The 25,280-nt window shown below is 36.1% G+C and overlaps 1 protein-coding gene across 1 annotated transcript in view; it reads right to left on the bottom strand.

Annotated features, from left to right (window-relative positions):
* Positions 1 to 657: 657 nt before the first annotated feature.
* The window catches only part of LOC117721305 (uncharacterized), a 385,095-nt gene continuing 360,472 nt past the window's right edge, over positions 658 to 25,280 (bottom strand). Inside the window, 1 exon segment of the mRNA XM_076913726.1 lies at positions 658 to 1,598. Within this exon segment, the coding sequence (XP_076769841.1) occupies positions 658 to 1,598 (941 nt within the window).

The following is a 25,280-nucleotide window of genomic DNA, read 5'->3' on the forward strand; positions in this document are numbered from 1 at the left end:
GCCCTAGACCAGAAATCATGTACTTTGTTTTACAAGTAATTTTGTCCACAACACTCACACACATAAACAGACACATGCACACAGGCACACACACACACACACAACTACACAAGCAAGCATGCACTCTGGAAACCTCATGTTTTCTCTGCTCACCATATATTACCTTCTAATTTTTTTTTTTTTTGGAATTTGTCTAAAGCAATCAAATTTATCTTTTGCCAATGTTTCTGTTGGCATTAACTATAAGAAACTGAATGAGCTGAATGATACCACCACAGCATAAAATAAACAGGTATCACACCAAGGCAATAGTAATAGAAGACAGTGGTAATGCATTTATTAAAAAATGTGAAAAATATGAGATTAGTTAGAGATTAAAAATTACTCTATCAAAAATTCAAAAGGTAAGAGCACAATAATCTTCACAGAGAATATATCACACAAATGCCAATATTCTCCCAAACTAAACTATATGGACATTAAGCAACATATTTGTATTAGGATAGAAATTAATACCATTCTGGTAATAATTATAAATCCTTACACTTATTTCCTTTTTGAGTTTGAAAAAGAATACTATACCATTATGAATGATGTCAGATTAATTCTGGCTGAAATAATCTTCATATTTTGTTTTGATGGAGTTACAGAATATGATTAAAATATGCCTTTTGGGCATGTATGTATTCTGTGGTGAACTTGAGGGCTTGAGTTCTCTGTAAAAAGAATTGCCACATCATTACATTTGTAAAGATTTTCTCATGTATGGATTCTTTGATGAACTTGAAGGTGTGAACTCTGAGCAAAAGATTTGCCACACTCATTACATTTGTAAGGTTTTTCTCCTGTATGGATCCTGTAGTGTACTTGAAGTTGTGAGTTCTGTGCAAATGATTTGCCACATTCATTACATTTGTAAGGTTTTTCTCCTGTATGAATTCTTTGGTGAATGTTACGGTCTGAGTTCTGTGTAAAAGATTTGCCACATTGATTACATTTGTAAGGTTTCTCTCCTCTATGGATCCTGTAGTGAACTTGAAGTGGTGAGTTCCCTGCAAATGATTTGCCACATTCATTACACTTGTAAGGTTTTTCTCCTGTATGAATTCTTTGGTGAATTTTAAGTTCTGAGTTCTGTGTAAAAGATTTGCCACATTCATTACATTTGTAAGGTTTTTCTCCTGTATGGATTCTTTGATGAACTTGAAGGTGTGAATTCTGAATAAAAGATTTGCCACATTGATTACATTTGTAAGGTTTTTCTCCTGTATGGATCCTGTAGTGAACTTGAAGTGTTGAGTTCCCTGCAAATGATTTGCCACATTCATTACACTTGTAAGGTTTTTCTCCTGTATGAATTCTTTGGTGAATTTTAAGTTCTGAGTTCTGTGTAAAAGATTTGCCACATTCATTACATTTGTAAGGTTTTTCTCCTGTATGGATTCTTTGATGAACATGAAGGTGTGAATTCTGAGTAAAAGATTTGCCACATTCATTACATTTGTAAGGTTTCTCTCCTGTATGGATCCTGTAGTGAACTTGAAGTTGTGAGTTCCGTGCAAATGATTTGCCACATTCATTACATTTGTAAGGTTTCTCTCCAGTATAGATTCTGCAATGAACTTAAAACATAATAAATATTAGAAGATATTTTATGAAATATGTCATATATTTTATATTATGAATGTCATAATTTATTATTCATTAAAACAGTATAACTTGAAACACAATTGTGATAACTGTCAGCCATTAATTAAATATTCCCTCTGTGAAAGTGAAATATCAATATGGAAACAAATCACCTTTCCAATGATAAAATGATAGAAATGAAGATGTACAATACTTCATTTATGACTGAATGATAATGCAAGAGTAAGCAATATATTAAAAAAATAGAGAGAATATTTATAAAAAAAATAAGGAATAATATATGATAAAATCTTAAGTTCACTATCATCCCATAAAAACATTTGATCAACTATGTTCATAGCAGTTTATTTGTAAAAGCCAAAAATTATAAACAACATACATAGAAAGATAATCTGAATTGTTGGTAAAGAAAATGTGGTACATTTACACAACATAATAATATTCAGTTCCAATAGCAAAGAATTCATGAATTTGGCAAGCAAATGGATAGAGTTTCATACTTTCATCCTGTTTGATGTAACCCAGTCACAAAATGACATGCATGGTATGTAGTTAGTTAAAATAGATATTAGCCATAAAATATATGTACCATTCTACACTGCTAAGACAAAGAGAACCTACACTTGATGAATATGCAACCAAGGAAGCTTGAATTTCATTTAGAAAGTAGAATAAAATAGCCATAATAGTCAGAGGGAGAAAAGTGAATTGGGAGAAGTGGGTGGGTAAGGGAGTGCAAAGAGGGTTTTAGGATCATGTGTAGAGAAGGACAGGAGAGAAGGCTAGAGGCTTGTGAAAATTAATTGAAATCTGCAACTAGGCAAGGTCAGAGATGGAGGATATCTTGAATATGGGACGATTATCCATTATAAGGTAGAAACCAATGAATCAATGGAGGTGACTGTTGGGCCTTGGATGAGGTAACTCCATTTAACCTGTGCCCATCAATCACGTAAGACACAGGTAGAGGGCATGATTAACAAGTCTCCACCTACAGAGATTTAAATATTGAGTTATCAAAAGGCCAGGGGCATAGCTAATTAAGTTATTCACTCCCCCTTTCCCCTCCCTATAAAATCAGGCTCCCCTGGCTTTTGGGAAAGGAGAAAGTGCATACCATCTATACCCACTCAACATGCCATGAACAATAAAGCTTTGGAAAACCAGACTCCACATGTCCCCTGGTCTTGCTGCCAGATTCACAGCCTTTGGAACCTCAAACTGCAGCCGCTGCCGCTGCCGCAGCCACCATCTCGTGGCAGCTGTGTGAATGTGGGACCCCTGGCTGGAAGTGTGGGAAGCACGCCCTGGACCCACTGCTGGACCGCTGATGCCCCACCACCGGACTCCCTCCTCCCCCCGCCCCCGTGAGATTTCTTCCCCACAGGTGACCTTAGTTATGACTGAATATATTGCAGATGTGCAACCTGAAGAGGCAACCTTCTCTAGCCTGTCAGGAACCTCAATAGAGTGATAGAGACACCTACATACCCAGAAACATTTCAATTAAAAATTTATCCTGCTCTCAAGAAATTCTGACACTGGTGATGGAGCAGAGACTAAGGGAATATCCACACAAAACCTGAATGAAATTGAATCCATCCCATGTGCAAGCAACATCTTTTCCATTATTAATAATACTGTGTTATGCTTGCAGACAGAAACATGTTACTTCTGAGAGGCTCCACACAGCTGCTCACTCAGACAGATAGAGACAACTGCAGAAAAACAGTGGATGCAGCTTGACTTTCTTAAGGAAGAATAAGAAGTAGGATTGTGGGCCATGAAGGTGAAAGAAACTTCATAGGAAGACCAACAGATTCAACTAACATTGACCTTTGGGGGACATAAGATTCTAAACCACCAACCAGAGAATATGCATGGACTGGATCTAGACATATATGTAGCAGGTGTGCAGCTTAACCATCATGTGGGTAATAAGAATGGAGGCTTTCATAAAAGCTGTTTTCTGTACATGATATATGTTCTACTATCCTGGCTGTGTTCTCTGGGCTTATGGCCTTAGTGAGTGAGTAAGCACCTACCTGGGATAAAATTGAAACTTCATCTTCAGGGTAAACACAGGGAACCACTCCCGACTCAAAGTAGAAGGAAATAGAAAATGGCAAAAAGATTGTATGAGGGTTTGACTGGGAGTGAGCCAATGAGCCACATGCAAAGTGAGCAAGTAAAAAAAAATAAAAGTAAGTTAAAAATAGAATATAGTCAAAATTTTTAAAAATATGAAATGATACATAATAAAATTGTAAGTATATGTGTTACAATATGTGTCTAGCACATGAGAATAAAGAATTTAATAATTTTCTCATATGTTATAAAATATTCACTGAGACAGGTAAATCCAGAAGAACTTTATAATTCTTCAACATGATAAAAGTCATTATGTGCATAAATTCATTTTTCAACCATATTGCTATGTAAAAGTTTCTTTAGAATTAAGTAGGAATTTCTTGACTTGATATTTGAATATTTACACATTATTTAAAATATAATTTCAGAATCCAAAAATCTGAGCTTCATTCCCTGTGCCAAAGCTCTGCCTGCTTCCCTGGAGGCATGATGCCTTCCAATATAACCAGGTGAGATTCCCAATCCTCTCCCTCTAGTATTCTCTGGAAAGGGGCACCCATGATGTCTGTCCCACCCAATCTGTGCTGCATCTTCCAGTCTATAGCACTACACGCAGTTCAAGATTACTGCTGCCCTCAGTAACCACAAGCTCTGAATGCTCTATTTGAGGCATAGCTACGTCATGGACAAACAGAATTCTGAACATATCTGGGATTATTTTCATTGCCTACAACCCTGAAAGCCTGCTGCCACCTATGGCTAAGCTTGTCTTCTTAAAATCCCAGAAGCCTGGGACTATGAGGAACTTCCAGTTGGACCTGTAGTGGCAGAGTCCAATAGCTATCAGGGATTACCAGGTCTTTGAACACCAGAGACTTCAAAATTGCCTACAAACTAGGAAATAACATAATTAAAAACTTTAGTGCAAATGGCACTACTAAAGCCTATCTATCATATAACACTAAGCTCTTTATTCCTGAGAAATCCTGAAGTGCAAGAAAATTACTTTAAATCTAATCTTATGAAGATGATGGAGGCCTTTTTAAAATAAATGAATAAAATATATTTACCGAGATTCACATAAAAATTACAGAAAATTTAATTAAACAAGTACACACCTATAATGAGAAAGAAAATTAATATGAAGAAGTACAGGACAATATAATCAAATAGATAAAGTAAATAAAAACATTATGATATGAAAAGGGAAATAGGAACACTGAAGAATACAGAAACAGAGTCAAAATAGAGACAGAAAACCTAGAAAAGTAAGTTCTAGCCACAAGCATCATCAACATGATATAACAGATGGAAGAGACAATTTCAAGCTGAGAACATACAATAGAAACTCAAGTACAGAGCAGTTCAATCCTTTATCATAAAGGCTAGTTTATGGCATCATCCAGGAAGGCAAGGTTCAGGAGGAACTGAGCATTCTACATCTTCATCTGCAGCAAATAAGAGACAACTGAATTCCAGGCAGCTAGAACTAGGGTATTAAACCCGATGTCCAGACTGAAACTCATTCTTGAACATGGCTAAAACTCCTCTCCTAATAGAGCTACTCCTTAACCAAAGCAAATACAAACCATCACTGTGGGGAATAGACCTGAATGCAATGGTTCAGTAGGCAACATATTGAAGATAATAGCAGTCATTCAAGCTCTAAGGTCAACAATTTATAACTGGAATCTCCTAAAATTAAAAAATGACTTCAAGGGAAACAATGTCATCTATAGAATGAAATGCTAGACTATAAACTGGGAAAAATACACTACCCCTACATCTGACAGACGACTCATATCCAAAAATATAATGAACTCAAAAAATTAGATAACAAGAAACTGAACAATCCAATTAAAATTGGAGTAAAGAGTTAAACAGAGAACTCTTAATAGAGGATTCTCTATTGGCTGAGAGAGATTTAAAGAAATGCATAATATCTATTGTAATCATAGTAATGTAAATCAAAAGCATTCGGAGATTTTACCTTATACACATCAGAATGGCTATGACCAATAACTCAAGCAAGAACACTTAATGACAAGGATGTGGAGCATGGAATGCACTCTTCCATTGTGATTGGATGTAGAAACTTGAACTGTTTAACCTAGTGTGGCCTTGTTTTAGACAGAGTGCCATAGTACCTGCCTCTGGGACCATGCACATGTGTGAGTCCTTAGTAGTAGCAATGTCTTCTCCTTGTATAGGTCTATTCTTTTATACTAATGTACATATTTTCTGAACCTACTAGCAGTGGAGGATGATTTTCTTCCAAGAATGTCATAACTTTTGAGGTTAATGAATACATGATAACTAAAAACAGCTCAAGTCCAGGAGTTGTTGGTATGGCAATGTCTTATAAAAATGGTAAACCCTTAGACCTTCAGGATAACCTTTAAGGCTATGAAAAAGAGTTCTAAATATGTAAGTTTAAAAAAATATATTTTCTCATCAATGAAAAGAGAACAAATGCAATATCAACTATTAGAGGGCTTCATGAATCTAAAGTAATAAAAGCAGGTTTATTGTGAGTCAACTTGTTAGACAATTTCTGAGGAAGGAGATAGATAGCTTTACAAAGTGGTGGCCACAGTATATCCCACACAACAAAGATTTCTGTGTGATTATGAAGGTATGTAGATTTTTGGGTTCTGGATAAGCCTAGGACAGATCAAGAATAAGAACAGGCTTTATGAAAATGGAAATTTCATGGCAGTGCCCCTCCCAACCCAGTATATCTTCTCAGCTTTACAAAGGCAGACCTATATCTGAATGCATTTGAACCCTTAAGAAAATATATATGCTTAGTGTCTCCTAAAAATCAAAGTGCTGGATGATGGGATGCTTACATATAGATTAAAAAATACTTGAAGTAAATGACTAGATTGATATGTAAGACTAGACTTGTGCATGATATGAGTTACAAGAGACTACTTTTAGGACATAAAGAGAGAACTGATAAGAGAGCATACATGGGGTACACACACACAAGCAAGCAGAACATGGACAGGTAGATCCCTTAGCATGGCTAGCAAACAGAATATAGACAAAGAGATCCTCACACAGAAAGCAGAACCTAGAGAGAAGCAGACTGGAAAAGCTTTACCAAGTAGAGGTTGTCAGTTTGGACCCAAAATTTGCCTTCCAATCATTTGTTTTTGCCAATTCCAGACACTCATTCTCTCAGAACCCTTCTTTAAGCCAAGGGTAGTCCTTGGTATTGTATTACCATTCTGGAAATTCAGCTAGTTGTTTCTGAGAGTATTGGGAATAGTTCTACCTGACATCACAGATGTCCCTCTCCTAGGAATATACCCAATGATGTTCTACCATCTCACAAAGAAATATACTCTACTATGTTCATAGCAGATTTATTTATAATAATCAAAATTTCAACTGAGTGTCTGATGTCACTAAACCAAAGAACAGATATAGAAAATGTAGTTTATTTACACATAGAATAATAGCTCTTACAAACAAGGATATCATGAATTTTGAAGGCAGATGTTTAATATATATATATATATATATATATATATATATATAATTTATGAGTGAGGTAATACATGTCCAAATAGAAACTCAAGGTATGTACACACTTATAAATGAAAAATAGCAATAAAGTACAGGATATCTACACTAGAATCCTTATATCCAAAGAATCTAAATAACACATAGGGTCAAGGTAGGATAACCAAATCTCACTCTGACGAGCAAATAAAATAATCACTGGACATGGTTGCAGGGAGTGAACTGGGTAGAAGATAGAATAGAGAAGGAAATAAGTAGTGGGGTAATCAGTTGTGCTTAGAGCCAATGATGGTGAGCCAGGATAGTGAATATTAATCTGTAGCTGGAAGAGAATGCAGTAACATTAGAGTATGCCAAACTCCTGGAATAAAAAAGAAATAAATATAGAGTCTAAGACAATGACTCTAGGTAACATGCTTCTTAATGGTGGATATGTATCCAGAAGTATCTACCTCCAGGCCTACATGTGTATTCAGTTTCCCCTTCTGGGCTGCTTCCTCTTGCCTCAGTTGGAGTAGATGGGGGCAGTCCTTCAGTGAGTTGGTATGCCATGGTGTGTTTGCACCTGGGAGATTTTCCTCACTTCTCAGAATAGAAGGGGGTTGGGGATGGAAGATTGCCTATATTAGTGATGGACTCTTTGGAGGGTTGGGGGCTCAATTTTGATGTTACACAAATAAATTACTTAGCAGATATATATTAATATATATTAATTTATAACTTATATATATTAATATATATTAATATATATTTAATTCAATTCAGGTAGAAATATATATATATATATATATATATATATATATATATATTTAATTTAATTCAAGTAGAAATACATCCCATTTTTCATCTCTTCTTTCCCTCAAGCATGTCCCAATGACCATTCCATGTTTACCACCCTCATTGTCATGTTTGTCTTCTTTAGGTAATACATATATGTTTATACTTACATGTGTGTGAGTGAGTGTACCTGTCTGTGTGTTTGTGTACTTTTAGTTATATGTATTTACAAGTACTTTAAAACTTCACTGAGAGTTGGATTTTCTTGTTTGTGATTATATATATTTTTCATTGATGAACAACTTGCATTTGAAAACCTGTTTGGCTAATCATGTCTGGTGGAAAAATAATTCTCACTTTTCTAACCCACATTAGGAAAGTATAACTAGTTGGATAGGGATGAAGAACATGAAGGTAATGGAAACTAGGACATGTAGAAGATTTTATAAACTTGTAGTAGGGCAAAGATCAATGCTGATGAAGTAAGATTTTTGACTCCTAATTATAAAGGTGATTTTAGTCAAGCTACTTGGATGTATTATTTTATATTTAATTAAAATCATACAAAATACATATGTTTGTATTTATTTACATATGATATACTTTAAATATGTAGAAATTTTACATATGTTATAAGGCATCCTTATGACAAATAAACATATATATATTCATAAATTACAATTATACTAGGGATACCAGTGCTCTTCAAAAGAACCATAATACTACATAAAACTTGATTATAAAGTACAAGTAATAATTTATCAAATTTTATTTATAAAATCATTATCAAAAATAATGATAATTTGACACCTTTTTATAAAGTACAAGTAATAATTTATCAAATTTTATTTATAAAATCATTATCAAAAATAATGATAATTTGACACCTTTTCTATATGTATTCTACAAATTCATTACAATGGCTTATGTTTTAGATAAGATTTATAGAAATATATCGAATATCAATGCAGGTAATGCATATCCTTCTATTGTTCCTGATTTTAATGAAATGAGTTTAAGCTTTTGTCCATGCAGAAACCTATTGCCCTAGGCATATTAGAAATCCCTTACTATCCCTAGTCTGACGAACTATAGTGCAAATTTGCTGTATTTTATCAGTCTTTTTCAGAATCTGTGAGATTGTATTGTAGATTCTATGTTGCATTTTTTACTTACTTCATTACATTTATTAACTAAGATATGCTGAACTACCTCTGAATCTCCAGAATGTAAAAACTTATTCATAGTACATCATAGTTTGCAAGTGATTTTAAATTTCTTCTTTTGAAACAGTTTTGAATATTTGAAAACATTTTTTGGAAAGGGTTGTAAGTGTTTGCATCTATTTTAATATGGGATATACATATCTTTGCTAAGGTATTTTGGAACAAACCCATAATGGGTTCTTCTTTTATTATTAAATTAATGATTTTATTTTACTTTGATGCAGTGATTAAATTCTGATGATGAAGTACAGCAATTGTAAATATATAATAGTATATGTAATATATCTATATAATATATGTGACATAAATATGTGATAACATTGGTCATTATCCCTATACGAAGCTTTTGGAGTTTTTGTTTAGTTTTTGAAATTACTTTTTTACTAGATATTTGTGGGGATGTGATAGAGGATTTTGGGGTGGGGGAAAATGGTTAAAGGGGATAATATCTGAAATGTAAAAAATATCCAATAAAAATTATTTTCATAGAGAGTTCTTAAAACAAAAAAGGACATTGTAAAAAGTATCCTGGGTTTCTACATGAAAGAAAAAAACTTGAAGAAACTTGTTGTTAGATCTAAATTGATGGTCAAATAAAACTGTGCCCTGAGTCCATCTAGCAATGACTCTTATTTATTTGTGAGTCTCTAAGTAAAACCTCTCTTATATTGGGGTTTGTTGTTGCTGAAAACAATCTATTGCATTTGAATTTAATATTTATAATCTGTATACACAACAGTATTTTATGTTTTATAAAAAATTTTTAAAAAATGAAAACAATGAATGTGAATGAGGAACAACCAAAAAACTAACAGTGCAAGTTTTCTTGTATGTGCTTAGTTTGCATTTAAGATTTTGGTATGTGTGTTGTATTTACAATATCTATGGTAATTAGGTAGCTAGTTAGGGACCAGAATACAGCTGTTTAGTGGAGACAAAAATGGATCAAATTGCATTTTGTATATGCAAACTGCCAGTTGAAACAGCAACATGTGTTTAAAATGCTGTCTTTTTCCATTGAAAAGCTTTGGCTCTTTTGTCAAATATCAAGTGACATAAGTTTGTGTGTTCATTTCTGGGTCTTCATTTCTATTTAATGGCTCCATCTGCTGTACAACCACCATGTGGTATTTATCACTGTTGTTCTGTACTACAGCTTGAGTTCAGGGAAGGTGATTCCCCCAGAAGTTATGTTACTGTTGAAAATTGTTTTTCCTATCCTGAGTTTTTACATAGTATACATGATTGCCCCCAAATGTTCAACATGAGTATGCCTACATGTGATAAATAAATATGGCCTATTAGCTGAATATAACATTAACTAAAACAAATCACTAGACTTCCTCTACTTAAAGGATAAATGGGCTGAAAAAGAAATTAGGAACAGGACACACTGGACATGAGTCACATTATTTGTAAAATAAAATATCTTGATGTCAACAAAACCAAGCAAGTGAAAGATCTGTACAGGAAGAATGTCAAGTCTCTGAAGAAAGAAATCAAAGATGATCTCAGAAGATGGAGAGATCTCCCATGCTCATGTAAGGAGAGGATTAACCTAGCAATAATGGCCATCTTACAAAAATAATCTATAGATTCTATGCAATCTCCATGAATATTTCTACCCCATATTTCACAGAGACATAAAGAGCTATCCTCAAATTTATAATCAAGCTCCTATTATTAGTACAAATAAAAACAGCAATTATGTGACTCCTAATGTTATACTTCCTTTTCATTAGATCTCTCTATCACTCAGACTTCAATGGAGAACCTTAATATGTCTATCAACAATGTTCAGTAATTGAGAGACTTTAAAGTTCTTAGTGTTATGACAATTTTCTTTATTACACCCTCCTATAAAGGCTCAGTTACCTATGCAGAAGATGAGACACACAGATTTTAAGGACACATTTGGTGAATGATGCTAAATATACTGCATGTTTTTAGACACAACAAGAGCAATGCCCTTGTAAACTCATTGAGAATAAGACAGTGTTCACAAGACCAGTAAAAGGGAGATAAAACACCAGCTTTAAGAAGGGTAGAGGTAGAAAATGTCATCCCAGGTAAGAAAATCTCTAAACTACATAATATCTTAGAGAGGGAAAATAAGTTTTAAGTTTTATACTATGAATGAACAGGCCTTCTGTTCAGGAAGAGTTGCCAGAACAAATCAGTATCCATGTTTGTATACATTTTTTATTTCTAATATGTTTTTCTTTTGAAAGAAAGATAAAGAGAGGGTGAGCAAAAAATTCATAGACATAGAGTCAGAGATAGAGAGACAGAATGATTACAGATATCACGAGTTTAAGTTAGTATGGAGAGTGGAGGTGGTATGCAAGAAGCTGAAAGAGAGAAAAATATGAACAAAAACACTCTATAAAACTATTAAAAAGGGGACTAAACCAATAACTCACTCAAACATAAAGTATCATTACTGATCATTCACACTTAACAGAAAAAATGGCAGCAATTCAAACGTAAAATAGTCGGCTACTTTTAAAAATAGTTATAACATAGTATATTTCAAAACATCAGTGTTCAGTTAAAATGATGCAAAAATTATAAACCATTCATGTTCATACTCTTTCTTTCATTCATTCTTCTGAAATAAACTTTTAGGAATGATTTCTATTGTAGAGCTTCTCTAGGCATGTGTCACATCTAGATTTCTTTTGGGATTATAATTACCACATGGCATATTTTTTCACTTCAGATTACCTGGTTCTCTTCCTTCTGTAATCTCTCTATGAACAATCCATGGTTCTTCCTTTTGTTCAAGACAGTGGATTACATTTGGATCCAAAACAGCAACACCTGTACATTCAAGTGAGCACAAAGATATACCATTAAATGTAACTATGTACTAGCACAGGATTTTGACATGTGTATGAGATGGAAAGAATAAAAGATAAATGAATGACTTTTTATAGTTACTTCTTTCCTAAGATTTTTAGAGTCTTCATACTGAATCCTTTCTAAAATTTTGAATTTCATTGTAAAATTAACATATCCAAAACAGAAAACTGTGGTAGCCAAAGTACATTCACTTATAAAAGCAACAGATTGCCTTTTCAAAAAAGGTATATGATTTATGGATCAGCACATTAAATATAAATAAAAGATAAAGGTAAATACCATATAAGCTATAAATTGGAGTGTAATCAATACTTACAAAAAAAGAAGAGAAAGACCAGTAAATGGATGGTAGACCAAATAGTCATGGGAATTTTAGATACTTCTACATGAAGTAGAATTTATGGAATAAAAATATTCTTACCCACAGATATCAGGTTATTGTAATTCTCCAACATGACATCTCTGTACAAAGCCCTCTGAGCCAAATTCAGACATTGCCACTCCTCCATAGAGAACTCTATAGCCACATCCTTGAAAGTCAGTAGACCCTTAAATTAAAATTAACAGTATGACCTTTGAGTCAATTGGCCAAAAAATGTTAGTTAAATATACAATTTTTGGTACCAATAGCTAAAACATATATTTGATGAATTATCTGAGATAAAGAATGTTGTCAGTAGTCTAAACAGTTCCAAAACTCAAGCGAAACTGATGCTGATTTTGGTGACCTTTTTGGGAATCATTTGTCATAATCACCTAAATGATCTATAGTTGTCACTGAAGCCACCAGGAAACAGATATATTTACAACAAGATTCACAGCAGTACCAATATTACACTTCTGGATTATCACTAAAAATAAAATTATAATTCTTAGGCAAATGGATGGAATTAGAAAATATCATCCTGAGTGAGGTAACCCAACTACAAAATAACACACATGGTATGCACCCACTGATAAGTGAATATTACCCCCAAACCCACAATGTCCAAGAAAACACTCAAGGACCACATGAAGCCCATTAAGAAGGAAGATCAAAGTGTCAGTGGTTCAGTTCTTCTTAGGAGTGACAAGATATTAATCGGAGCAAATATGGAGACAAAGTATGAGACAGAAACTGAAGGAGGGACCATCCACAGACTCCTCCACCTGTATATACATCTCCTGTGCACTTACCAAAGGCAGATGCTGATGTGGATGCTAGGAAGTGCATGATGACAGGAGCCTGATATAGCTGTCTCCTTAGAAGTCTGCCAGAGTCTGACATATAGAGGTAATGCTCACACAGCTAATCACTGAACTGATCATGGGTTTCCAACGGAGAAGTGAAAGAGAAGACTGGAGGAACTGAGGATGTTTGAGGCCCCATGGGGCGAGCAACATTACCAACCAACCAGAGCTCCTAGGGTCTAAACCACTAGCTTGGGAGCACATAAATATGGACCCATGGCTCCAGCTGTATATGTAGGGGAGGATGGCCTTGTCAGACACAGGTGAGAGAGAAGTGTCTGGTCCTGTTAAAGCTGGATAACCCAGTGTGGGGAATTTCGTGGGCAGGAGGTGGGAGTGGATGGATGGGTGGGGGTAGACCCTCATAGAAGCCAGAGAGGGGGGGATGTGATAGAGGGTTTCTGGGTGTGGGAGAAAGGTTGAAAGGTGATAACATCTGAAACGTAAATATAATTTCCAATAAAAATTAATTCAAAAAATCATAATTGGGTCAGCACTACATGAAGAAATCTATTAAGTGGGTGCAGCAGTAGGAAGGCTGAGAACTATTGCAATAATCCCTAAGATAAATGATTCATGAAACATGGGTCTTTATTCACAAACAAATAATGACCCAAGTGACTCAAAGTAAAAATCAAGTATATACATTCATTTTAATCTCATGTCAACACATTTTTGTGATTAGAAAATCTTTTAAGTATTTTCAAATTATGTTATCATTTATAGAAGTTATACTGAAAAATTTAAGGAGACTAGTAAAAGGGAACATCTGATTTTTAGCTCACCAATGACATAACTTTCAAAAGGGTAATACTGAGAATCATATGAAAAACTAGGTATGTATATTTGCATCAGAACAGGGAGGATTTGAAAGTTCTGAAAATGAAATACTTCTGTAAGAACAGTTAACATGCATACATTTACCTGAGAGGAAGCCATCTCTCCTTTCTCATTCAATAGGGAAAGTCTCAGTAAAGTTTACATTAAAATTTCAACTTCCATCTTCATGTAGAGGCAGCAGATCCTTCCTCTTTCTACTAAAACTGAAGAGTAGGAAACCGGAATCAATACAGGCCAGACACTGTGACTCGTGCCAGAGGAGATATGAAGAACTGATAAGCTTCTACAGGCAGAAAAAACAAATGATTTGCATTTTTCATTGCCATTCACTTACCTGAGCTGTTTTATCAAGACAGAATTGACACATCTCTTTTCAATAATGGCCTGAATCTTTGAATATCCACAGCTGAAGGGATTACTCATACTGGGGAAGCAAGAGACTTGCATGAGACCAAGAAATACAAGGCAATAAATGCCTGCTTCACCAGTGTCTTTGCAGAGATATTTCTTCTAGCTTTCATGTCCCATTCTAAAAATACCAATATTTTGTGGTTTTTAAGAAAGACCCAGTATCATATTGTCTAACCAGGTCCTTTTAACAGTGACATTGCTAATTTAGGATCATGATCAAAATATCTTTTCAACTCTTCACCATTTCTAGTGCTTCCACTAGTCACTGAAGGCAGATGAAATTCATTCTTCATAACGTCTTCTACTAGCACATTTGGCTGATAAGAGGCTGAAATTAGTTATACTACAAACATCTTTACCAACCAGTGTCATTTATTTTCTACAAAGAATAAATTGTACAATGGAAGCAGACAAGTTTTACTCACCTACAAAACTCACCCTAATGGACTCACACCAGTCTCTAGAGGAAATACTAACATAGACTCATATTGTGCCTCAAGGTTTTGTTGGAATTTTTCATTCGTTTCTTTTTGTCTCTGTTTGTTCTTTAGTTTTGGTATGATTTTCACATTTTATGGCTATATGACACAGATGGGAAAAAGTTTCAGAAATGCAAGATGTAGTTCTAATTTACAAAGAGATTTTCAAATTTTATGATGTTTATTTCTGCGTCAGGAGAAAGGACCAGGCAAATGGGGAGGGGTATTCCGCAGAGGGTAGGGGTTGGGTGGTAAAGGATTAATGGTAATCTGAGACAACTGGGTTCCCAGATGCATCTGTGGGACTTCCAGATGGTTCTTACCAAATGATCTGAGTAGAGCAGATCTTGTAGGCTGGTTCAGGATATGGTGTCTCCAGGGGCACAGACTGGTTATCAGTCTGCCCTAGCAGAAAGTCTGACACATAGGTTTTTAATATTATTATTATCTTACATGGAATGACCAAAATAGAAACCTATCCAGTAGGCAAGGAATCAATCCCTGACATTACTAGTGATACTCTGTTAATGTTGCAGACAAGAGCCTAGTGTAACTGTCTTCTAAGATGCTCTAGACAGTATCTGACTGAAACACATACACATATACATGATCAAACATTGCATAGTGGTTGGTGACATTTATAGAAGAGTTGAAGCAAGAATTGAGTGCCCTGAAAGGAATATGAACTTAACAGCAGGAACAATAGAGGCAACTAACATGGACTCCTGAGAAGTCTCAGGGGCTAAGCAGGCAACCAAATTAAAAACTAAAATTACAACCGCTGAAATGAGTCCCCTAGTAAATATGCAGCAAACGTGCAACTCAATCTCCATGTTCCTCCCAGCAAAATTGGAACAGATGCTGTCTCTAAAACTGTAGCCTGACTGCGATATCTGAGATTCTGATACTTTATAATTAATAAGTACTAACAAAACATTAAAAATAAATGCCTTATTGATTTTACAACATTGCAGTTAGAACTAAATTTAGATGGAAGATAAGATGAATCTTCTCAGAAGAAATCAGAGGTGGTTCAGGAATTTAAGTGTATTTGGGAAATATAAATTGAACCCTTGTTGTTTGACCATGATTAAATTGAGAAAATTGATATTGTAGAGGTTCACATTTTAAAAGAAAGTTAAGATTTTTGGCTTTAATAAGTAGAATCCTGGTGAATTGAATTTCAAAAAAGGGCTGAAGAGATGACTCAGAACAAGTGCTTTGAGCCCTAGTGAGATAGCCTCTGTTCAGATTTTCAGCACCCCATAAAACACAGAAATACCAGGTGTGTTTCTGTAATCGCAGCAGTAAGTATAAGAAGTAGTTAAAAGAGTATTTCCTGAAACCCTATGGTGACCCAGTCTCTCTAAAAGTATAAACTACAGATACCAAGAGAAACACCTCTCAGAAAACTAAGACAGTTGGCAGTGAGATGGCTCAGTAACTCAACCCTGCTAGAATAATTTCTTCCTGCAATGTGCATGTCAGAAGATAAGAGCCATCTTCCTTTATTTTACTCTATTTTTGGGCAAAATGCTATGTCACTTGCATGTCCCCAGACATATTCTAATAGATAAATGAGGTTAATAAATTAAAGTATGTACAAAATGATTGAGAAAGACATTCCAAAATTAATGCCAAGCCTTTATAAATACTTTCATAGACAAGCACACATAAACACAAACATCACACAAGGATTCACACACAGACACATACACAGAAAAACACACACAAATAAACTTACACACACAAAGGAAGGGGAAGATTATGAAGAGGAAAATGAATTCATTAAGGACCTCCAATAGAAGCTGAGATGGCCAGATGCTTGGCTACTGTTTGCAAAATTTTCATTCAGTACAAGCATCTTACAAAATCAGAGAAGGTGACACATGCCACTATGTCAGCTCTAAGGAGACTGGATGCATGTGGAACAGAATGTCAATGGCAACCAAGACTGCCTTACATACTTTAAGGTGAGCTCATGCTGCATTAGACTTTCTCTGTAAAGAAAGTTAGTTGCTGACTTCTCAAGTATGTAATGATTATTAGGAAATTCAAATACAGAGGCAGACACTGGGATAAAATGTCTGTCTACTGAGACAGAAATGTAAACTTAGATAAAAGTAGCATTTAAGGTATAAGATGGAAAACAAATAAAAAAGAAAAGAATAAAGTATATGCTCTCCCTAGAAATGGAAATACTAAGGTCGAACTGGAAAAGGGAACATTTGCAAAACCAGGTTGACATGAAGGTGCACTAATTTGAAATGACTTCCCCAGAGACACTCAGACAACGAAGCATGAATGTGTATTGAATATAGACCATTACAAGGTAGTGTGTTCAGAGCTTAGGTGGATGCAAGGATAAAAATTTTCTGTCTCTCTGTAGTTGTATTGCCAATTTTCAATTAAGAAAAACAATAAAGAAGAAATATGCAGATATGCCAAAAGAAAACACATAGGTATAAAATGTCCACATTTTAACAGCATGTTAAACAGGAAGTTTGCACAATGTCAGCCTTGTAGACCATGTCCCTCAAATTCATACTCTGTTACTTCTTAACATGACTCTACATTACACCTTACCTTAGTTATTTTGTCATGAGTGTATGTGTGAGTGTGTCTGTGAGTTAGTATGCACATGTGAATGTGCTTGCATGTGCCCACTCACCCATGAGTGTGCAGTGTCATGCCCAAGGCATGTATGGATGTCAGAAGGCAACTTGAAATAGTTGGATTTATCATATAATGTAGGGCCTGGGTCAAGTCATTTGATATAGTGATCCTTTGAGCATCTTGCTGATCTTATACACTGTATATTAATGGTCACTATGAGACTGTCAAGGGAGGATTAAGAACACAAAACCCAGACAGTATTGGAGAAGTATTTGGTGATAGGCGCCTGATATGTCTGTCTACTGAGAGGTACTGCTAGGGCCTGACAAGCACAGATAAGGATGCTCACAGCCAACCATTGGACTGGGCACAAGAACCCCAATGGAGAAGTTAAAGAATGACTTGAAGATGATGAGGTTTATAACTCCATAGGAAGGACAATAATATGAACCAACCAGACTGCCCAGAATTTCCAGGTGAGAAATCACCGAAATCACCAACCAAAGAGTACACATGGAGGAATCCATGGCTCCTGGTGCATATGCACCAGAGGATAGCCTTATTTGGCATCAATGGGAAGAGAACCTCTTGGTCCTGTGAAGCCTTGATGCCCAAGTGTTGCGGAAGGACAAGGCGATGAGGTGAGTGTGGGTGGAGTTGTGTGGGAGTACATTCATAGAAGCAGGGGAGGGTGGATTGGAAAGGTAATTTGCAGAGGAGAAACAAAGATGGATAGCATTTGAAATGTTAATAAATAAAATATCCAATAAAAATTATTTATTCTTTACAAAAATAAAGAAGTTTAATTTATTGTGGTGAAACTGACTTGACAGTACTAATATAAGGATAAACCAAGCTGAAAGTAGCAACCTAATGTCCTGTGTTTTTCTGTTATTTATACCATGTTAGAGCCCACAATCTATAGATTTCATTACAATGAGACTGAATTCTTATCAGATAATTCCTAGTTCATGATCTTACTAGTCTTTATTAATGGATGTTGTAGTTTGAATGTGAATCATATTCTATAAGCTTGTGTCTTTAGACATTTGGTCCTCCGCTAGTTGTGTTATTTACAAAGATTGTAGATCCTTAGCAGGGTAGAGACTAGAGATTTTATATACAGCTTTACTTCCTGCTGATTTTGTTCCTGACTGAAGAAGACTGAGACCATCTGGTCGTTTTCTTATTTCTCCATTCCAGATTCAGGTAATGGAACCTCTTTCCCACTATGATGGATTAAGGCCCTTAAACTGTGAGTCAATGATAACTCTTCTTTGCTGAAATTGCTTTATATTATATTTTAAATAATTGCTGTAATTGTGCTTACTGGGGACACCGTATGTTTGACACCATATGTGTGGAGGCTGTTGAAAAGATAATTAATTACTCTTCAATTTCTGTGATATGGAGGTGATGTATGTCTAAGTGGTTATTGAGTTGAATGCTTAACCCACAGAATCAAAATATTAATGTGGTAAAATTGCCTTCCGGTCTGGGCCAGAGCACTGAACACATCTTGGGTAGCAGCTCTGTCCCCAACCTCCAAGAACCCAGAGGAAGCAGGGATCCCAGGCGTTCTAACTCAGGCAGTATCTTAGGTAAGCAGACAGCAGAGCCCGCACTAAACAGGGAGTAACTGGGAACCAAAAGGACCCAGGAAGTCACTCCCGGCCCAGAACACTGGTTCCTTCCAGTCTGGGCCAGAGCACTGAGCAGATCTTGGGTGGCAGCTCTGTCCCCAACCTCCAAGAACCCAGAGGAAGCAGGGATCCCAGGCGCTCTAACTTGGACAGTGTCTTAGAAACTAGTTCTCAGATCTGAGGCCTGAATCAGACTTCTGCCAGGTCTGCTGTTGTGTTGACCACGGATTCCACCTGAGACATACTGGAAGGTCCACTCAATCCAGAGCCACAGAAGAACAAATGAACTCAGAGCTTCAGACAACATATCCTGAGATATTCTAGAGGAGACACTGCACCCAGAACAGCAGACACCTAGTTGGACTACTACCTTGGAGGTACCATATCCTGAGGCATCCTAGAGGTACCACTGTAATCAGTGTAGCTGGAAAAGATCACAGAGACATCTGGACCCCTAGGAGATCAGACACAAGCTAGATAACTAGAAAGGCAGTCTTCAGCCACAGACAGCAAGTACAGGCAGCACTAGAGTTAACCAGATGGCAAAAGGCAAGAGCAAGAATGTAAGCAACAGAAACCAAAGTTACATGGCATCATCAGAACCCAGCTCCCCCATCAGAGCAAGCCCTGAACACCCCATCACACCAGAAAAGCAGGAATCAGAATTAAAATCACTTCTCATGATGATGATAGAGGGCTTTAAGAAAGACATAAATAACACTCTCAAAGAAATTAAGGAAAACACTGGTAGACAGATAGAAACCCTTAAAGAGGCAACACAAGAATCCCTTAAGGAATTGCAAGAAAATGCAACCAAACGGGAAAAGGAATTAAAACAGAACCATGCAGGATCTAAAAATGGGAGTAGAAACAATAAGGAAATCACAAATGGAGAATACCCTGGAGATAGAAAACCTAAAAAAAAGATCAGGAGTCATAGACACAAGTATCACCAACAGAATACAAGAGATTGAAGAGAGAATCTCATGTGCAGAAGATACCATGGAAAACATTGACACAACTGTCAAAGAAAATGCAAAATACAAAAAGCTACTAACACAAAATATACAAGAAATCCAAGACACAATGAGAAGGCCAAACCTAAGGATAATAGGTGTAGATGAGGGGGAAGACTCCCAACTAAAAGGACCAGTAAATATCCTCAACAAAATTATAGAGGAAAACTTCCCTAACCTAAAGAAAGAGATGTCCATAAATATACAAGAAGCTTACAGAACTCCAAATAGTTTAGACCAGAAAAGCAATACTTCCCGCCATATAATAGTCAAAACATCAAATGTACAAAACAAAGAAAAAATACTAAAAGCAGTAAGGGAAAAAGGCAAAGTAACATATAAAGGCAGACCTATAAGAATTACACCAGACTTCTCACCAGAGACCATAAAAGCCAGAAGATCCTGGACCAATATCATACAGACCCTAAGAGAACACAAATGCCAGCCCAGACTACTATACCCAGCAAAACTCTCAATCATTATTGATGGAGAAACCAAAATATTCCATGCCAAATCCAAATTTACACAGTATCTCAACACAAATCCAGCACTTCAAAGAATAATTGGTGGAAAACTCCAACACAAGGAGGGAAACTACAACCTAGAAAAAGCAAGAAAGTAATCTTCCAAAAACCCCAAAAGAAGATAGTTACACAAACATATCTCCACGGATGTTAGCCCAAAAGCTTGGATTAGCGAAGACTCAAACCACAGACCACATGAAGCTCATGAAGAAGGAAGACCAAGAGGGGATGCCTCAGTTCTACTTAGAACAAGAAACAAAAATGCTCAAGGGAGCAAATAGGGAAACAAAACATGGAACAGAAACTGAAGGAGGGGCCATCAGGAGACCATTCCACCTGGGTATTCACCCCATGTACAGCCACCTAATCTAAACACTGTTGTGGATGGCTGGAAGTGCATAATGTGAGGGACATGATATAGCTGTCTCCTTAGAGGTCAGCCAAAGACTAACACACTCAGAGGACAATGTTCACAATTAATCACTGATATGATCAGGGGTTTCCCAATGGAGAACTTAGTGAGAGGACTGAAGGAGCAGAAAGGGTTATTGACCCCAGGTGGAAAGCAACAATACCAAACAACCAGAGCCCCCCAGGGGCTAAACCACCAGCCTGGGAACACATAGGGAGGGACCCAAGACTCCAGAGGTATATGTAGGGGAGGATGGCCTTGTTGGACATAGGTGGGAGAGGAGTTTCTTGGTCCCATAAAAAAAATGAACACACAGTGGGGTGGGGGGAATGTGAGGGCGGGGAGGGGATAGTGAGGGGGGTAGGTGCAGTCACTGCCTCATAGAAGCATGAGGAGGGGGATGGGATAGGAGGTTTCTGGGTGGTGGAAGGAAGTAGGCTAAGGGGATAAAATCTGAAATGTAAATACTACAACCAATTTTAACAAGCGGAAAAAAAATGTCTTCAGAACCAACATCTTTAAAAAAAGATGTCACCCCTCTGGGGGTGGGAATTTTTTTTTCTCTTGACAATAAAACTTGTTCTGAGAATTGTATATTGCAGAATACACAGCCTTGGTGTATCTACTCATCAAGCATACTGAGCAGACCTGCCCAAACCTCTGATGTCCTGGAATTCCATCTGGATTCAGTGAAGACACAGCATCAGAGGCTTATCAACTTACTCTTCCCCCCACCCCTCTTCTAAAATCTCAACACCCTTAATCAGCTTGAAGAAGTTAAATAAGAGTCAGCGCCCCTATTCCCTGATTTTGGGGACTAATGTGGTTAATAATGGTCTGTCTTTCTAGGGACAAGTAGTGGTTTTGTTGGAACAGGGGGGATTAGCTAGGACTTACTGCATAGCCATAACCTATTGGTAGAAATCTGTATAATTATTATCAAGATGAAGTTATAATTTCTTAAATGGTACAAAATTTACTTTGATCTCAAATTTAAGGTTTTCATTGGTACGAGCCTCTTATTAATATAAAAATGAGATGAATATTGATATGCTCATGGGCATTGTGCCTGTATAACACATTTAGGAATACAAGGCCTAGACCCAGCCCTTTTTTAACTTTTTTAACTGATTTGGGACGGTTAACCTATGAGTTAAGGGACTATAGCAAATTTATATTTTTGAGTTTATTGTTAGGGTGTTTTCCATATTTTATTTAGAAATAGCTGAGAGGAGTGAACAGACAACAATCCAGGTTACCTTACATGGATAGTTGGTTTTCAAAACATCAGAAGTCCATAGAACTGACGCTACAAATATTTATATATTAATGTTCATATTGATTAGAGACCTGTCTGCTCCCGACAGCTTCTTGTCGTGGATTCTAAGAAGAAATTGAGCATCCTTAGAGTTACTCCAGTTGTGTGGTAACAGCCACTAGGCAAGAATTGCCTCTCTCCATTTACAGACAAATTACTGTCTAGAAAAGGACACACATGCAGAATAGTCGACTGATTATATCTGCCTAGACAGAGTAATCAGTTCTTAATAATCCTGCATCACCAAGGTCTGTCAGATGATTCTGGGCCAGAAGGCTGAAGATTTGATGCTCCAACGTTTGGTAGTATAGGGGCTTTTCAGGTGTTCAGAGGTCTCTATAAATTGGCTAAGTTTTAGAAGCTATGCTTTGTGCTTCCCACAATTATAGTTAACTCACTCATTCTGGATTTCTGATGGGGTTGAAAACTTATAGCTATTTACGATAAGAGAAAAGATTTGAGTGGATGGTCGTCAGCTGACATTCATACTAAAGCGAGATTCAGAACTAAATGTTTTAGTTAGGATAGATGACAGAGGTGCTGGTTAGTCAACAAAAGGATGGACGGGGTATTAGGACTATCTCACTATATTGCAGATATGCAACCTGAAGGGGCTACCTCCTCTAGTCAGTTAGGAACACCAAAAGAGTGATTGAGACATCTACACAACCAGAAACATTTCAATTAAAAACTTATCCTGTCTTCAAGAACTTCAGACACTGGGGATGGAGCAGAGACTAAGGGAATGTTCACACAACAACTGGATGAAATTGACATACACCCTATGTGCAAGCACCACACTTTTATTTTATTAATGATAATGTTTTATGCTTGCAAAGAGAAACATGTTACTTCTGAGAGGCTCCACACAGCTGCTGACTCAGCCAGATAGAGACAACTGCAAAAAAACAGTAGATGTAGCTTGAGTTTTTAAAGAAAGAATAAGAAGTAGGATTGTGGGCCATAAATGAAGGCAGTAGGAACTTCACAAAAAGACCAAGAGAATCACCCAACCTTGTCCTTTGGGTACGTAAGATTCTAAACCACAAATAAAAAACATGCATGGACTAGACCTAGACATATATGTAGCAGGAGTGTAGCTTAACCATCATGTGTGTAATAACTGCAAGAATGGTAGCATTCTTAAATTCTGTTGTCTGTGCATGTTATATATTCCACTACCTGGGCTTCCTTCTTAGGCCTTATGTCCTTAGTGGGAGAGGAAGCACCTACCATGGAAAGAATTGAAGCTCCAACTTCAGGGCATACACAGGGGATCACTACCTATTCAAAGTAGAAAGAAATAGGAAATGGGGAAAAGATTGTAAGAGGGGTTGACTGGAAGTGAGTCAATGAGCCATATACAAAGTGAGGAAGTAAAGAAAAAATAAGTTAAAAATAGAATATGATCCAAATTTTTTTTAAAAATATGGAAAAATATATAAGAAAACCATAAGTATTTCTGCTAAAACATGTGTGCAACACATGAGAATAGAGAATTTAACAATTTTCTCATATGTTAAGAAATATTCACTAAGACAGATAAATCCCAAAGAACAACAAGATAAAAATCTTCAACAAGATAAAATTCTTTATGTGCGTAAATTCATTTTTTTCAAACATATTACTATGTAAAAGTTTATTTAGAATTAAATAGGCAATTCTTGACTTGATATTTGGAAACTTACACATTATTTTAATAATAATTTCAGAATCCAAAATCTGATTTTCATTCCCTGTGCCAAAGCTCTGCCTGTTTCCTGGGATGCATGCTGCCTTTCAGGGTAACCAGGTGAGATTCCGAATCCTCCTCCTCATGTATTCCTGTATTCCTGGAAAGCACAGAAGCCATGAAGTCTGCCACACCCACTCTGTGCTGCACCTTCCAGTCTATAGCACTACATGAAATCCAAGATTTCTGTTGCCCTCAGTAACCACAAGCTCTGAATGCTTTCATTGAGGCATACTTATGCCATGGATAAACAAAAGTCTGAACATATTTGGGACTACTTTCTTTGGCTACAACCCTGGAACCCTACTGCCACCTATGACAGAGCATGTCTTCCTGAAATCCCAGAGGTCAAATTGCCTATAAACTACAAAATAACATAATTAAAAAATGTAGGGCAAATGGCACTACTAAAGCATATCTATCCTATGATACTCAGCTATGTATTCCTGAGCAATAGTGAAGTACAAGAAAATTACCTTAAGTCTAATCTTATGAAGATGATGAAGGTCTTTTAAAAATTCAATTTAAAATTAAATATAATTTTAAAATATTATATTAATATTTTAAAAATTAAAATTAATATTTTAAAATTAAAATAATATAAATGTTAATATTTATATTAAAAATCCAAATAAAATATATTTATGGAGATTCACTTAAAATAACAGAAAATTCAATTAAACAAGAAGAGACCCATAATGATAAAGAAAATTAATATGAAGAAGTACAAAGCAAGTAAAAATGTTAAGATATGAAAAGGGAAATAGGAACAATGAAGAGAACAGAAACAGAACCAAAAAGGAGACAGAAAACCTTGAAAAGTGACCAGGAGTTCTTGCCACAAGCATCATCAACACAACAAAAGAGATGGAAAATACTTTCAAGCTGAGAATATACAATAGAAATCCAAGTACAG

This window comes from Arvicanthis niloticus, chromosome 16, assembly GCF_011762505.2.
Source record: "Arvicanthis niloticus isolate mArvNil1 chromosome 16, mArvNil1.pat.X, whole genome shotgun sequence".
NCBI classification, from domain to species: Eukaryota; Metazoa; Chordata; class Mammalia; order Rodentia; family Muridae; genus Arvicanthis; species Arvicanthis niloticus.